The following is a 14,238-nucleotide window of genomic DNA, read 5'->3' as shown; positions in this document are numbered from 1 at the left end:
TGATCTGCGTGTGTGTGAATCTGTGTGTGTGTGAATCTGTGTGTGTGTGGATCTGTGTGTGTGTGGATCTGTGTGTGTGTGGATCTGTGTGTGTGTGTGAATCTGTGTGTGTGGATCTGTGTGTGTGTGGATCTGTGTGTGTGTTGATCTGTGTGTGGATCTGTGTGTGTGGATCTGTGTGTGTGTTTGCGGAAAGCGGGGGAGGGTCAAGGCTGTGCCGTGACGTCACAAAGAGGGTGGTGGTGGTGGGGAGACAAAGGTGGGAAGCAGGAAGGGGGGGGGCCCTCACTCCGTCACTCCGCGCTTTTCTGCGTCCGACAATCGCAGGAAGCCGGCACGGTGCGCGGCGCGGTGAAGCAAAGTGTGGGGGGGTGGTGGTGGGGGGGGGGGGGTGGTGTGGGGGGGTGGTGGGTGGTGGGGGGGTGGTGGTGGTGGGTGGTGGGGGTGTGGTGGTGGTGGGTGGGGGGGGGTGGTGGTGGGGTGGTGGTGGTGGGTGGTGGTGGGGGGGTGGGTGGTGGGGGGGGGGTGGTGGGGGTGGTGGTGGTGGGGGGTGGTGGTGGGTGGTAGTGGGGGAGGGGGTGGTGGTGGGTGGTAATGGTGGGTGGTGGTGGTGTGGTGGTGGTGGGTGGGGTGGTGGTGGTGGGTGGTTGTGGGGGGGTGGGTGGTGGTGGGGGTGGTGGGTGGGGGAGGGGGTGGTGGTGGGTGGTAGTGGTGGTGGTGGGGGTGTGGTGGTGGTGGGGTGGGTGGTAGTGGTGGGTGGTGGTGGTGGTGGGTGGGGTGGTGGGTGGTGGTGGATGGTGGTGGTGGTGGTGGGTGGTGGTGGGGTGATGGGTGGTGGTGGTGGGGTGGGTGGTGGTGGTGGGTGGTAGGGGTGTGGGGGTGGGTGGGGGTGTGGTGGTGGTGGGTGGTGGTGGGGGTGGTGGGTGGTGGTGGTGGGGGGTGGTGGTGGGTGGTAGTGGTGGGTGGTGGGGGTGTGGTGGTGGTGGGTGGGGGGGGTGGTGGCGGTGGGTGGGGGGGGGTGGTGGTGTGGTGGTGGTGGGTGGTGGTGGGGGGGTGGGTGGTGGTGGGGGTGGTGGGTGGTGGTGGGGGGGGGGGTGGGTGGTGGTGGGGTGGTGGGGGTGGGGTGGTGGTGGTGAGGGGGGTGGGTGGTAGTGGTGTGGTGGTGGTGGTGGGTGGGGTGGTGGATGGTGGTGGGGGGGTGGGTGGGAGTGTGGTGGTGGTGGGTGGGGTGGGTGGTGGTGGTGGTGGGGTTCGGGTTTGTTTCTCTCCCTCGCCCTCTCTACCCACGTGGCACGCTTTCTGTGTGCGCCCGCGACGCCGTCAGACTCTCCCGCTTGCTGTGTCGCGCGCGCGCGTGTGGGTTTAATTTTAATTTTACCCCACGCAATTAATTTCGTGTTGCGATCCCGTCGCTCGTTTGAGCTCCGCTGGGAAGCGCAGCGGGTAGCTCGCTGCCCTGCGAACCTGACGACCCGGGTTCGATTCCCGCTCACGGCAAACACCGGTGACGATTATCTTAACCTGGTCCTGGGGCCTCCCCTAGGTCGACTCAGCCTCAAATGAGCACCTGGTGCGGTGTGTAAACATCGCCGCTGGGGAGACAAAGGCGGCCGTGAAGTGGTGTTGGCCACCCACCCCCTCGTGTGACGTGCCAGACTTCACAGGTGCTACTCACTAACAGCACTTGCCCCTACAGTCTGTTAAGGCTATACGGGGATCTTAGTCTTTTTGTACTTCCGTTACAAATAAAGATTGCATGCGGTCCCTAGGACCTACGTCAGGTCATGTTCCTAGAAAAGGTGCCATAAGTCGAGACGGATTTCCCCAGAGAAACAATGATAGAATCGTTGGTTACATTCCAGACCAAGGGTCCGATATGCAATTTTTTGTGTATATATGAATACAAATAGCACAATGAAACAACTCCCTATCATTTTTCGATTTAAAGCTTTCGTGACTGCAGGGATTCATCTTCTTGGTTCTTTCGGTAAAGTCACCACGTAGAATGGAAATAAAATAATACAAATAAAACATAATACAATTCTCACGACGTTTCGGCCATAACACAAGTAGCCTTCCTCAGGTGAAGAAACAGGACTGTCCAGAAGACAGCGCTTGAGTGTCCAGAAGACAGCGAACTCAAGCGCTGTCTTCTGGACTGTCCGTTTCTCCACCTGAGTAAGGCTACTTGTGTTGTGGCCGAAACGTCGTGATAATTTTATTTTATTACGTTTTATTTTTATTATTTCATTTCCATCCTACGTGACTTTACCGAAAGAACCAAGAAGATGAACTCCCTATCTATGAAGTGCATTAATACCACGATATAACCCCCAAAAAACGATAGCATGGATACAATAATACCGTTTAGAAAATCACTACCTTTTCTTAAGGATGCAGAAAATCAGATACTGGACATGAGTGAAAAAGGACTTTCCAGGATAAATAAATATCCTGATTCCAAAATAAGTGCGGAACGAGGCGAGTCGCAACCAGCTTGAGTCGAGGTCTGTCTGTGGTCGGTTTGTTAAAGATTTTGGTGGCGGGTTTGGGGAGGCCTTCATCCAGCAGTCGATTGACCATGGCTGCTGCTGCTACTGCTGCTGATGATCATGATGATCTCAGATTCTGTATTTATAGCGGAGGAATCCGATGAGTTATAAAGCTCTTTTTCGCAGATGTCCAGTAGGGGAGGGTGAGAACGTGACAACAACAATCAGTACAACACGATGGTAGTGCGAAGTACACGTAAGGTAAACACGTCACCCAAACACAAACAAACACAACACTAAACCATCCCCAGCCTACCAGGCAAAGCCCACCGAGGTATTCAATTATTTTCTCAGAAGCGAGATGGCCACAAATGATAGCTCAACAAAGTGGCCCAATATTTGGAAATTTATAGCAGCAAAAAAATAAAATATTCTCAATGCGTGAAACACCGCAGGTGCTAAGTTTAAATGTGAGAGTTATTTACGGGCGAGCTGAGAAACCACGCTGTAGTGGGTGGTGCATCGTCAAACGCTTGTGCTGGATTTGGTGGTGTGGAGGGGGTACAACACCATTGTGTAAGAAAAGCGTTTACCCTTTCTGGCAACAAACCAGCTGTTAAGAAGTTAGAACACCAAACAAACCATTTGCAAGGATCACGTCTGCAATAAGCACACACACTGTGGTGAACATGCACCACACACACTGTGGTGAACATGCACCACACACACTGGTGAACATGCCCCACACACACTGTGGTGAACATGCACCACACACACTGTGGTGAACATGCACCACACACACTGTGGTGAACATGCACCACACACACTGTGGTGAACATGCACCACACACACTGTGGTGAGCATGCACCACACACACAGTGGTCAACATGCACCACACACACTGGTGAACATGCACCACACACACTGTGGTGAACATGCACCACACACACTGTGGTGAACATGCACCACACACACAGTGGTGAACATGCACCACACACACTGGTGAACATGCACCACACACACTGTGGTGAACATGCACCACACACACTGTGGTGAACATGCACCACACACACTGTGGTGAACATGCACCACACACAGTGGTGAACATGCACCACACACACTGTGGTGAACATGCACCACACAGTGGTGAACATGCACCACACACACTGTGGTGAACATGCACCACACACACAGTGGTGAACATGCACCACACACACAGTGGTGAACATGCACCACACACACTGTGGTGAACATGCACCACACACACAGTGGTGAACATGCACCACACACACAGTGGTAAACCATGCTCTGGTCGGAGAGGCGTTGTCTTTGAAACTGATTGGTCCACACCAGAGGTGTGTTGTTTATTGCAAGAAAGGGTGAAACCTCTTCTTATATTTTGATACTGCCAAGGGAGGTCCCGTGATGTGGCAACACAAATGTGGCCACATTATTACGTGGCATCGCCCAAAAAAAACACATCTTACGAATAACAATATTGATCAATATTGTAATTATACGATTGCCTTACTAATATTAAATCTTCATTATCGCTCTGCTTTTTTCACCGAGGGAGGCCTCACCGAGTCTCAGGACTCTGAGGAGGGTCCTGCCAAGATATCCCAGCAGGGTGCGGTTACTTTGCCGCTAACTCCGATCCCGGTCACACTCGTAAAGCCTCTGGCGTTGGGTCGTTTGGCCAACAACAATGCCGGTGACTTGGGGAGCGTTTAGTTGTTGATGTTGTTGTTGATGTTGCTGCTGCTGCGAGCTACACCATGCGACGTTTCGTCGTAGCGCCCGACCGCGAGGGCCCGCTCGGCCAAAACGCAGCGAGCCTGGACGGTCACACGAGGCCCCCACGGCTCCTCCGCCCACGCGCTCACTCCTCACATCGTCGACGTCATCGTCACAGACCCCCCCCCTCCACCATCCCTCCCACCGCCGCCCCCCCCCCCGCCTCTTAACCAAGGCGTCCCAAGCGCCCGTGGCTATTTTTGTCACGGCATAAACATTTCCTCTCTCTCTCTCTTTCCGCCGCCGTTGTTTGTCCACAGTTTTTTTTTATAATGTCAAACCGGAGGCCGGAGTGGATTTTTTTCCCCTTCTTTTCCATTTGCTCGCCACAGCCACCACCGCTGCCCCCCCCCAGCCCACGCCTAATGCTTCTGAGCACCGCAACCCTGATGGTCCCTCCTGGTGCTCGGCAGGGAGGGGGGGGGCCGTGCGGTCACCCAAAGTGCCACTCGGGGAACGTGACGGGGATGGAAACGGACGGGCGGGGGAGACGCGGACCGCTCGGCCCCCACCTCACCCCATCCCTGGGTGACAAAATGCATGAAACTTTTTACTCTAAATAGCAGTCATACAGAAACTATTCATCTTACTGGAACATTAAAAAAACATTATTTTATCTATTTTAAACGCAACGAATTCGTTTTTTTAAGTGTTTGGGGGGGGGGGGCATTCAGATGTTAGAGTAGGTTTGTCACGGTAGCTTCCCTAACTTAATTTACTTTAAATATGAAATACCATAAGTAAAATATGAATGTCCGAAACAAAAGGTAAATGGATTGTCATTATTTCGGGATCGACCTGCGTTGGCGCCATAGCCCCGCGGCCCTCCTAGAGGAGGGCCCTGGACCACCAACCCCACCCCACCGATGGTGGTGGTAGTGGTGGTGGAGGGCCCTGGACCACCAACCCCACCCCACCGATGGTGGTGGTAGTGGAGGGCTCTGGACCACCAACCCCACCCCACCGATGATGGTGGTGGTGGTGGTGGAGGGCCCTGGACCACCAACCCCACCGGTGGTGGCAGTGGAGGGCCCTGGACCACCAACCCCACCGATGGTGGTGGTGGTGGAGGGCCCTGGACCACCAACCCCATCCCACCCCACCGGTGGTGGTGGTAGTGGTGGTGGAGGGCCCTCCACCACCAACCCCACCCCACCCCACCGGTGGTGGTGGTCGGCCCTGGACCACCAACCCCACCCCACCGGTGGTGGTGGTGGTGGTGGAGGGCCCTGGACCACCAACCCCACCCCCACCACCGGTGGGGCGGGGACTTCGCTCTGAGCGCCACTGCTCAAGACGATTCTGCTGCTGCTGTGCATGTCCACGTGGTGATGACGACGATGATGATGTGAGCCACCTCGTTTGGCTATCATTTATGATGGCCGGGTCGCTTCTGAATAAGAGCTGTATGTAGCTCAGTGGGCCTTACCTGGTAAAATAAAATAAAATGTTGAATCTTTTTTTTTCAGTCATCTGTGAATAAATATAGCTTGTGTGTCCGGTGTAGCGAGTTGATCGTTTCAGCCCAGTCACCGGTGACTTGCATAGAGACCCATATACTCACATAGAGATCCATAGACTCGCACATCGTCCAATAGACTCACATAGAAACCCGTAGACTCACATAGAGACCCGTAGACTCACATAGAGACCCACAAACTCACATAGAGACCCGTAGACTCACATAGAGACCCACAAACTCACATAGAGACCCGTAGACTCGCATAGAGACCCATAGACTCAGACAGAGACTCACAGACTCACATACAGACCCATCGACAGTATTTGAAAGGGGGGGGGGGGGGGTTGACAGCACGGTTGTGCTGGGGGAAGGGCGTTCCAGACTGTAAGGACGACAGGGTGGAGTGAACGACCTCCAACCGAGCAAAGGTTGACCAGGGGATGAAACACAAAGCCTTGGTTTGTGGAGCGGCGAGTGCGTGGATGGAAGCAGAGTGAGAAGGGAGATGAGAGGGCAGAGGTAGGAGAGTGCATGGAGGGGAGTGGAGTGAGATGAGAGGGAGAGGTAGGAGAGTGCGTGGAGGGGAGTAGAGTGAGATGAAAGGGGAGAGGTAGGGGAGTGTGTGGAGGGGAGTGGAGTGAGATGAGAGGGGAGAGGTAGGAGAGTGCGTGAACAACACGCGTGACTACTGGGGGTAAATGAGGCACACGCGTGTAGGTCGACTCAGCCTTAAATGAGTACCCGGTGCGGTGTGTAAACATCGCCACTGGGGAGACAAAGGCGGTCGGGCGTGGTGTTGGCCACCCACCCCTTCGTGTGCAGTACTGGCCTTCATCGGTGCTCGCTAACGGCACTTGTCCCAACAGTCTGTTAAAGGCTATAGGGGGGATCTTTGTCTTGTGTGCATGTGAATCCACGTGCGTGTGGCATATGTGCGTGTGTGTGTCCACGCGCGTGTCCGCCTTTGTGTGTATGTGCGTGTGTTTGTCCACATGTGTGTCCGCCTACATAACGTGCTCAACCACGTTATGTATGCCGATGATTTGGTAATAGCTGCTCATTCAGAGGAGGAGTTGGAGACGCTGCTGCTGAGACTGGAGCGTGCCACTAAGAGATGGGGCCTTACCATCAGCCCCACCAAAACTAAGCACCTGCCTGGGTATTTTGTACCATCAGGCACTCCACCTCCACAACTCCCAATCGGTGATGGGTAGTTGTGGAGAGAGTGGAGAGTTTCCCATACCTGGGCAGTGTGCTCATAACCGGCTCCGGTTTAACAGCAGAGGTCTCACTCTGAATCAGTCGAGCGGCATTATCTTTTCATCGGTTGCGTAACGCTGTATGGAAGCTACCTGGTCTATCACTCCGCACAAAGCTTTAGGTCTTCTCGGCCACGGTCATTCCCTCCCTTCTCTACGCTTGCGAAACGTGGACCCCCCTAATGGAACATCTCCACTGGTTAGAAACATTTAGGCTGGCCTTCCTACGATCCATCGTGGGTTTAACCAGGCTGGATTATGTGAGGAGCTCACAAATCCTTGAAAGATCTGGGCAAGGTCCCATCGGTGAGCTCCTCCGGCAGGCAAGGCTGCGTTGGCTGGGTCATGTAGCCCGCATGCCCAGCCACTGCATGCCTAAACAGCTTTTGTTCGGCCAGATCGAGGGGGCTAATCGGGCGCGGCACGGGCAAGAGAAGAGATGGAGTGACGTGGTACAGGAGGACGTGGAGCTGAGTGGACTTGCCGATGACTGGTACCAGCGGTGTCAAGATCGGCCTCTGTGGAGGAGGCTCGTGAAGGACGCTACTGGGCAGTTGGAGGTAGTCGCCCTCCAACAACAACGGAGGGCTGAGGAGCGACGCTCACAACAACGAGCGGAGCGCCGGGTGGCTAAAGCACAGCAGATTGGCACAGTAGGGGGCACAGGTGGTGCATCAGCCAGTCATCTTAGTCAGTCGACCCGTGGCACCTGGGTCTGCCCCGTGACCTCCTGCCCGCGGGCGTTCGACACTTCACGTGGCCTCAAGGTGCACATAGCCTGGCACAAGCGTCGTGGTGACGTCACCGCCACTTAGTGGCGAATGGCGGTCGTTGTTGTTGTGTGTCCGCGCTGCACTGACCGTGAAGCTGTTGTTGGCGTTCTTGGTGCTGCACTCGGCGACGCTGGCGTCCGTGAGGTTGACCTCGTCAAAGATGATCGACTGTCACGAGCGGGGGGGGGGGGGGAGTGTCCCTGGTTAACGTGGTGATGATGATGGTGGTGGAGATGAGGATGGTGGTGGTGATAATGATGATGGTGGTGGTGGTAATGATGATGATGGTGATGATTGTGGTAATGATGATAATGCTGATGACGATGATGGTGGTGGTGGTGATGATGATAATGGTGCTGGTGATGATGGTGAAGATGAAGACGGTGGTGATGACAATGATGCTGCTGCTGATGATGATGATGACGATGGTGCTGATGATGATTGTGCTGCTGATGATGATTGCGCTGCTGCTGCTGATGCTGCGTTGAAGCCGGGTCCCTAGCGGTCACTGCTAAGTGGTGGCACGCGAGGTGCCAGCGAACCAAGCAGAAGCGGAGGCCCCCAAGTAGCTCAAGGGGAACGGGGTATCCGTACTCGTGAGAGAACAGCTGTATTTACCGCAACATCAGCTCGAATTTCGATGCCAAATCTACAGACAAAACCCGATAGATGTAAGAACCGAATTAATCTCTCTCATCTCTCCAGGGTTCTTCTCCTCGTCCCACTGCCCTCTTCGTATCTCCGTCTGCACCTCGCTAGATTCACTCAAATCCCGCCTCATCTGTCCACGTGCTCCCACCTCGTCTAGTCACATCTGTCTCTGTTCGCTCGGTCTCTGTCACCGGTCCATATCTCTCGTGTCATCTCATTCGGAGTGTACACGTGGAAAAGGGGGAGCCCAACAATAATAATCATCCATGCCTCATGCCCCCCCCCCCCGCAGTGGGTTAATCCCAGCTGTGCATGCGGAGGGTATGTGTGTACATGCGCGATTGTGTATGTGTGTGTGTGTACATGTGCGATTGTGTACGTGCGTGTGTGTGTACGTAGCCTACGTGTGTGTGTGTACGTAGCCTACGTGAGCGTGTGTGTGTGTGTGTACGTAGCCTACGTGTGTGTGTGTGTACGTAGCCTACGTGTGTGTGTACGTAGCCTACGTGTGTGTGTGTGTACGTAGCCTACGTGTATGCTTGCCGTGTGCTTGTTCCGTATTATTTTTTAGATCATCAACTTGAAAGTGCTGACCATATGGCCCTCCCTGCTGACAGAGAGCAAGTGACGCTTGCAACTCCTTTGAGTTGGTGGTCTGGACAAGGCTGAGAGCACTGTACATGCGACACGCCGGTCACGTGCACACGAGGCATGGACAGGGTGTGAGTCGTGGCTTCCGGCCTGCACGTGAGTGGTGCGCTGCCCTTGGTGTGAGCGGTGCGCTGCCCTTGGTGTGAGCGGTGCGCTGCCCTTGGTGTGAGCGGTGCGCTGCCCTTGGTGTGAGCGGTGCGCTGCCCTTGGTGTGAGCGGTGCGCTGCCCTTGGTGTGAGCGGTGCGCTGCCCTTGGTGTGAGCGGTGCGCTGCCCTTGGCGTGAGCGGTGCGCTGCCCTTGGCGTGAGCGGTGCGCTGCCCTTGGCGTGAATGGTGCGCTGCCCTTGACGTGAGCGGTGCGCTGCCCTTGGTGTGAGCGGTGCGCTGCCCTTGACGTGAGCGGTGCGCTGCCCTTGGCGTGAGTGGTGCGCTGCCCTTGACGTGAGTGGTGCGCTGCCCTTGGTGTGAGCGGTGCGCTGCCCTTGGCATGAGTGGTGTGCTGCCCTTGGTGTGAGTGGTGTGCTGCCCTTGGTGTGAGTGGTGCACTGCCCTTGGCGTGAGTGGTGCGCTGCCCTTGACGTGAGTGGTGCGCTGCCCTTGGTGTGAGCGGTGCGCTGCCCTTGGCATGAGTGGTGTGCTGCCCTTGGTGTGAGTGGTGTGCTGCCCTTGGTGTGAGTGGTGCACTGCCCTTGGTGTGAGCGGTGCACTGCCCTTGGCTTGAGCGGTGCGCTGCCCTTGGTGTGAGCGGTGCGCTGCCCTTGGCTTGAGCGGTGCGCTGCCCTTGGTGTGAGCGGTGTGCTGCCCTTGGTATGAGTGGTGCGCTGCCCTTGGTGTGAGCGGTGCGCTGTCCTTGGTGTGAGTGGTGCGCTGCCCTTGGTGTGAGCGGTGCGCTGCCCTTGGTGTGAGCGTTGCTCTCCCCTTGGTGTGAGTGGTGCGCTGCCCTTGGTGTGAGCGGTGCGCTGCCCTTGGTGTGAGCGTTGCTCTCCCCTTGGTGTGAGTGGCGCGCTGCCCTTGGTGTGAGTGGTGCGCTGCCCTTGGTGTGAGCGGTGCGCTGCCCTTGGCATGAGTGGTGTGCTGCCCTTGGTGTGAGTGGTGCACTGCCCTTGGCGTGAGTGGTGCGCTGCCCTTGACGTGAGTGGTGCGCTGCCCTTGGTGTGAGCGGTGCGCTGCCCTTGGCATGAGTGGTGTGCTGCCCTTGGTGTGAGTGGTGTGCTGCCCTTGGTGTGAGTGGTGCACTGCCCTTGGTGTGAGCGGTGCACTGCCCTTGGCTTGAGCGGTGCGCTGCCCTTGGTGTGAGCGGTGCGCTGCCCTTGGCTTGAGCGGTGCGCTGCCCTTGGTGTGAGCGGTGTGCTGCCCTTGGTATGAGTGGTGCGCTGCCCTTGGTGTGAGCGGTGCGCTGTCCTTGGTGTGAGTGGTGCGCTGCCCTTGGTGTGAGCGGTGCGCTGCCCTTGGTGTGAGCGTTGCTCTCCCCTTGGTGTGAGTGGTGCGCTGCCCTTGGTGTGAGCGTTGCTCTCCCCTTGGTGTGAGCGGTGCGCTGCCCTTGGTGTGAGCGTTGCTCTCCCCTTGGTGTGAGTGGCGCGCTGCCCTTGGTGTGAGTGGTGCGCTGCCCTTGACGTGAGTGGGGGGGGGGCACTCGCCTGGGCGTCCTTGGCGTAGTAGAGGGTGCGTCCGCGCAGCTTGAAGTAGCGGCGCTTCCACCGCTGGAACGAACTCGTCTGCTTCATCAGGAAACCCTCTCGCACGCTCGTCTGTGAGGAGGAGTTGAGGAGGTGGAGAGAGGAGGAGCGGGCGCCGCTTAGCCGTGCGCACCATCGGACGCAGCAGCAGCAGCGGCGTCTTCGTCGTCGCTGTGAACCCCAGCCCGACGCGCCGCTGTCGGCAAGCGGCTGTTTTGTATTCCGGGAGAAAAATGAATGAAGTGAAAATAAATCGCAGCAGAAGTTTTTGCTTCCACTACGATGGTTGTTCGGTATCCCGTGGGGGGGGGGGGGGGGGGGGGGCTCGCGTAATGCGTCTTGTGTCAGCGCGTGGAACGAGGGGCAGAGGCGGATGTAGATGTCGTCCCCAAGGGGAAATCACGAACTTTTTAGAGAGTGCCCTACAATAATTGACGAAATATGTAAAATCCTGCGGCTTCTCTGTGGTCAATATCAATAAAATAAAAATGTCGGGGTGTTATGCAAGGGGGGTGGTGGGTAGGGGTTGCCCCCCCCCCCTTCCCCTCCTGCCTTAGATCTGCCACTCATGAGGGGTGCCTTGACCCCACTAAGGCCCACTGAGAGATACCTTGACCCCACTAAGACTCACTGAGAGATACCTTGACCCCACTAAGGCCCACTAAGAGATACCTTGACCCCACTAAGACACACTGAGAGATACCTTGACCCCACTAAGACTCACTGAGAGATGCCTTGACCCCACTAAGACAGACTGAGAGATACCTTGACCCCACTAAGACTCACTGAGAGATGCCTTGACCCCACTAAGACCCGCTGAGAGATACCTTGACCCCACTAAGACCCACTGAGAGATACCTTGACCCCACTAAGACACACTGAGAGATACCTTGACCCCACTAAGACACACTGAGAGATACCTTGACCCCACTAAGACTCACTGAGAGATGCCTTGACCCCACTAAGACACACTGAGAGATACCTTGACCCCACTAAGACTCACTGAGAGATGCCTTGACCCCACTAAGACCCGCTGAGAGATACCTTGACCCCACTAAGACCCATTGAGAGATACCTTGACCCCACTAAGACTCACTGAGAGATGCCTTGACCCCACTAAGACCCACTGATAAATACCTTGACCCCACTAAGACCCACTGAGAGATACCTTGACCCCACTCAAGCCCACTGAGAGATACCTTGACCCCACTAAGACTCACTGAGAGATACCTTGACCCCAATAAGACCTTTCTAGATTTGAAGCTTTCGTGACGGCAAGGATCTATACTCTTTGGTTATATTCGGTAAAGTCACGTAGGTAAAAAATTAAAACAACAAAAATCACGATGTTTCGGCCACAACACAAGCGGCCTTCATCAGGTGAAGGGACCAACCTGTCCAGCGGACAGCGTTGGAGTGAAGAAAGCCAAGCGCTGGTCGCCTCCCTTTAAGCTGTGAGGGGGCAAACAGCAAACGCCCTGACAAAGGAAATTAGCATGAAACGCACCACTGACAAACCTTGGAATTAGCACAAGATGATAATACACCACCCTGGGAGTTTGGAATACCACTACTAGAATAAATATACTGTACCATTGAAATTTAGATTTGAAGCTTTCGTGCCTGCAAGGATCCATACTCTTTGGTTCTATTAGATGATGCCTGGACCCCACTAAGGCCCACTGAGAGATGCCTTGACCCCACTAAGACCCACTGAGAGATACCTTAACCCCACTAAGGCCCACTGAGAGATGCCTTGACCCCACTAAGACCCACTGAGAGATGCCTTGACCCCACTAAGGCCCACTGAGAGATGCCTTGACCCCACTAAGGCTCACTGAGAGATACCTTGACCCCACTAAGGCCCACTGAGAGATACCTTGACCCCACTAAGACTCACTGAGAGCTCCCTTGACCCCACTAAGGCCCACTGAGAGATGCCTTGACCCCACTAAGACTCACTGAGAGATACCTTGACCCCACTAAGGCCCACTGAGAGATGCCTTGACCCCACTAAGGCCCACTGAGAGATACCTTGACCCCACTAAGACTCACTGAGAGATGCCTTGACCCCACTAAGACCCACTGAGAGATGCCTTGACCCCACTAAGACTCACTGAGAGATACCTTGACCCCACTAAGGCCCACTGAGAGATACCTTGACCCCACTAAGATTCACTGAGAGATGCCTTGACCCCACTAAGGCCCACTGAGAGATACCTTGACCCCACTAAGGCGCACTGAGTGATGCATAGACCCCACTAAGGCGCACTGAGAGATGCCTTGACCCCACTAAGGCTTTCCTGGGCCATTGGGCAATTTTTCTTAACAAATCCGATTGCCTAATCTCCTCGCATAATGAACATTTATTCGTATCGTTATTATTATACACACTGGTGTGTTGTACTAATAACGCATTGGCACGTTCTGTTTACGTGACAAACCTTACTAATTGGCTGTGTTGGGTGGTGGCGGGTTTAACGACACATTTATATATTTACGCGATCTAATCCACAAAAAAACAACTCTATTATGGTACATTTTTGTGTTACCATTCGCGATGTCTGGGCCAGTACCACCCCCACTGTATGTGATCTTCAACTACGGGGGAGGGGGAAGCGGAGATGGAACGCGGAGAAAACCCCAAACAGGAACAGGGAGAAGAACCGTGACGGAACTGCACGCAGACATGCGTCCCGAGTCGGGAATCGAACCCAGGACCCTCTTGCTGCGAGGCAAGAGGGAGCACCCTACAGCTCATCATGGACGTAACCACTCACTCCCTCCACTTACTCTACTCCCTCCACCAGCTCTCAAACACTCACTCCACTCCCTCCACTCCCTCCATTCCATCCACTCCCTCCACTCCCTCCACTCACTCCACTCCCTCCACTCCCTCCACTCACTCCACATGCTCTAAACCACTCACTCACTCCACTCCCTCCACTCCCTCCACTCCCTCCACTCCACTCACTCACTCCACTCACTCCACTCCCTCCACTCCCTCCACTCACTCCACATGCTCTAAACCACTCACTCACTCCACTCCCTCTACTCCCTCCACTCCACTCACTCCCTCCACTCCCTCTACTCCCTCCACTCCACTCACTCCCTCCACTCCCTCCACTCCATCCACTCGCTCCACTCCACTCACTCCACTCCCTCCACTCCCTCCACTCCCTCTACATGCTCTAAACCACTCACTCACTCCACTCACTCCACTCCCTCCACTCCACTCACTCACTCCACTCCCTCCACTCCACTCACTCACTCACTCCACTCCCTCCACTCCACTCACTGACTCCACTCCCTCCACTCACTCACTCCACTCACTCCACTCCCTCCACTCCCTCCACTCCCTCCACTCCCTCCACATGCTCTAAACCACTCACTCACTCCACTCCACTCACTCACTCCACTCCCTCCACTCCCTCTACTCCACTCACTGACTCCACTCCCTCCACTCCACTCACTCAC

General features: G+C 55.5%; 1 protein-coding gene across 5 annotated transcripts in view; it reads right to left on the bottom strand.

Moving 5' to 3' along the window:
• Positions 1-14,238, bottom strand: part of LOC116954547 (diacylglycerol kinase delta-like) — a 118,830-nt gene that overhangs the window by 58,593 nt on the left and 45,999 nt on the right. For 4 of the 5 annotated variants that reach the window (XM_076052392.1, XM_076052390.1, XM_032975139.2 and 1 more), the window contains 2 exons: positions 10,723-10,833; positions 7,871-7,951 (listed from right to left, as the gene is read on the bottom strand). In XM_076052392.1, the coding sequence (XP_075908507.1) occupies positions 7,871-7,951; positions 10,723-10,833 (192 nt within the window). Of the gene's footprint in view, positions 1-7,870; positions 7,952-10,722; positions 10,834-12,155; positions 13,626-14,238 lie in introns of those variants that run through there. The other variant, XM_076052391.1, reaches the window with a different exon arrangement.

Source organism: Petromyzon marinus, chromosome 55, assembly GCF_048934315.1.
Source record: "Petromyzon marinus isolate PM22_M1 ecotype Great Lakes invasive population chromosome 55, UKy_Petmar_22M1.pri1.0, whole genome shotgun sequence".
Classification (NCBI taxonomy): domain Eukaryota; kingdom Metazoa; phylum Chordata; class Hyperoartia; order Petromyzontiformes; family Petromyzontidae; genus Petromyzon; species Petromyzon marinus.
This window is presented reverse-complemented; position numbering and strand designations above follow the sequence as displayed.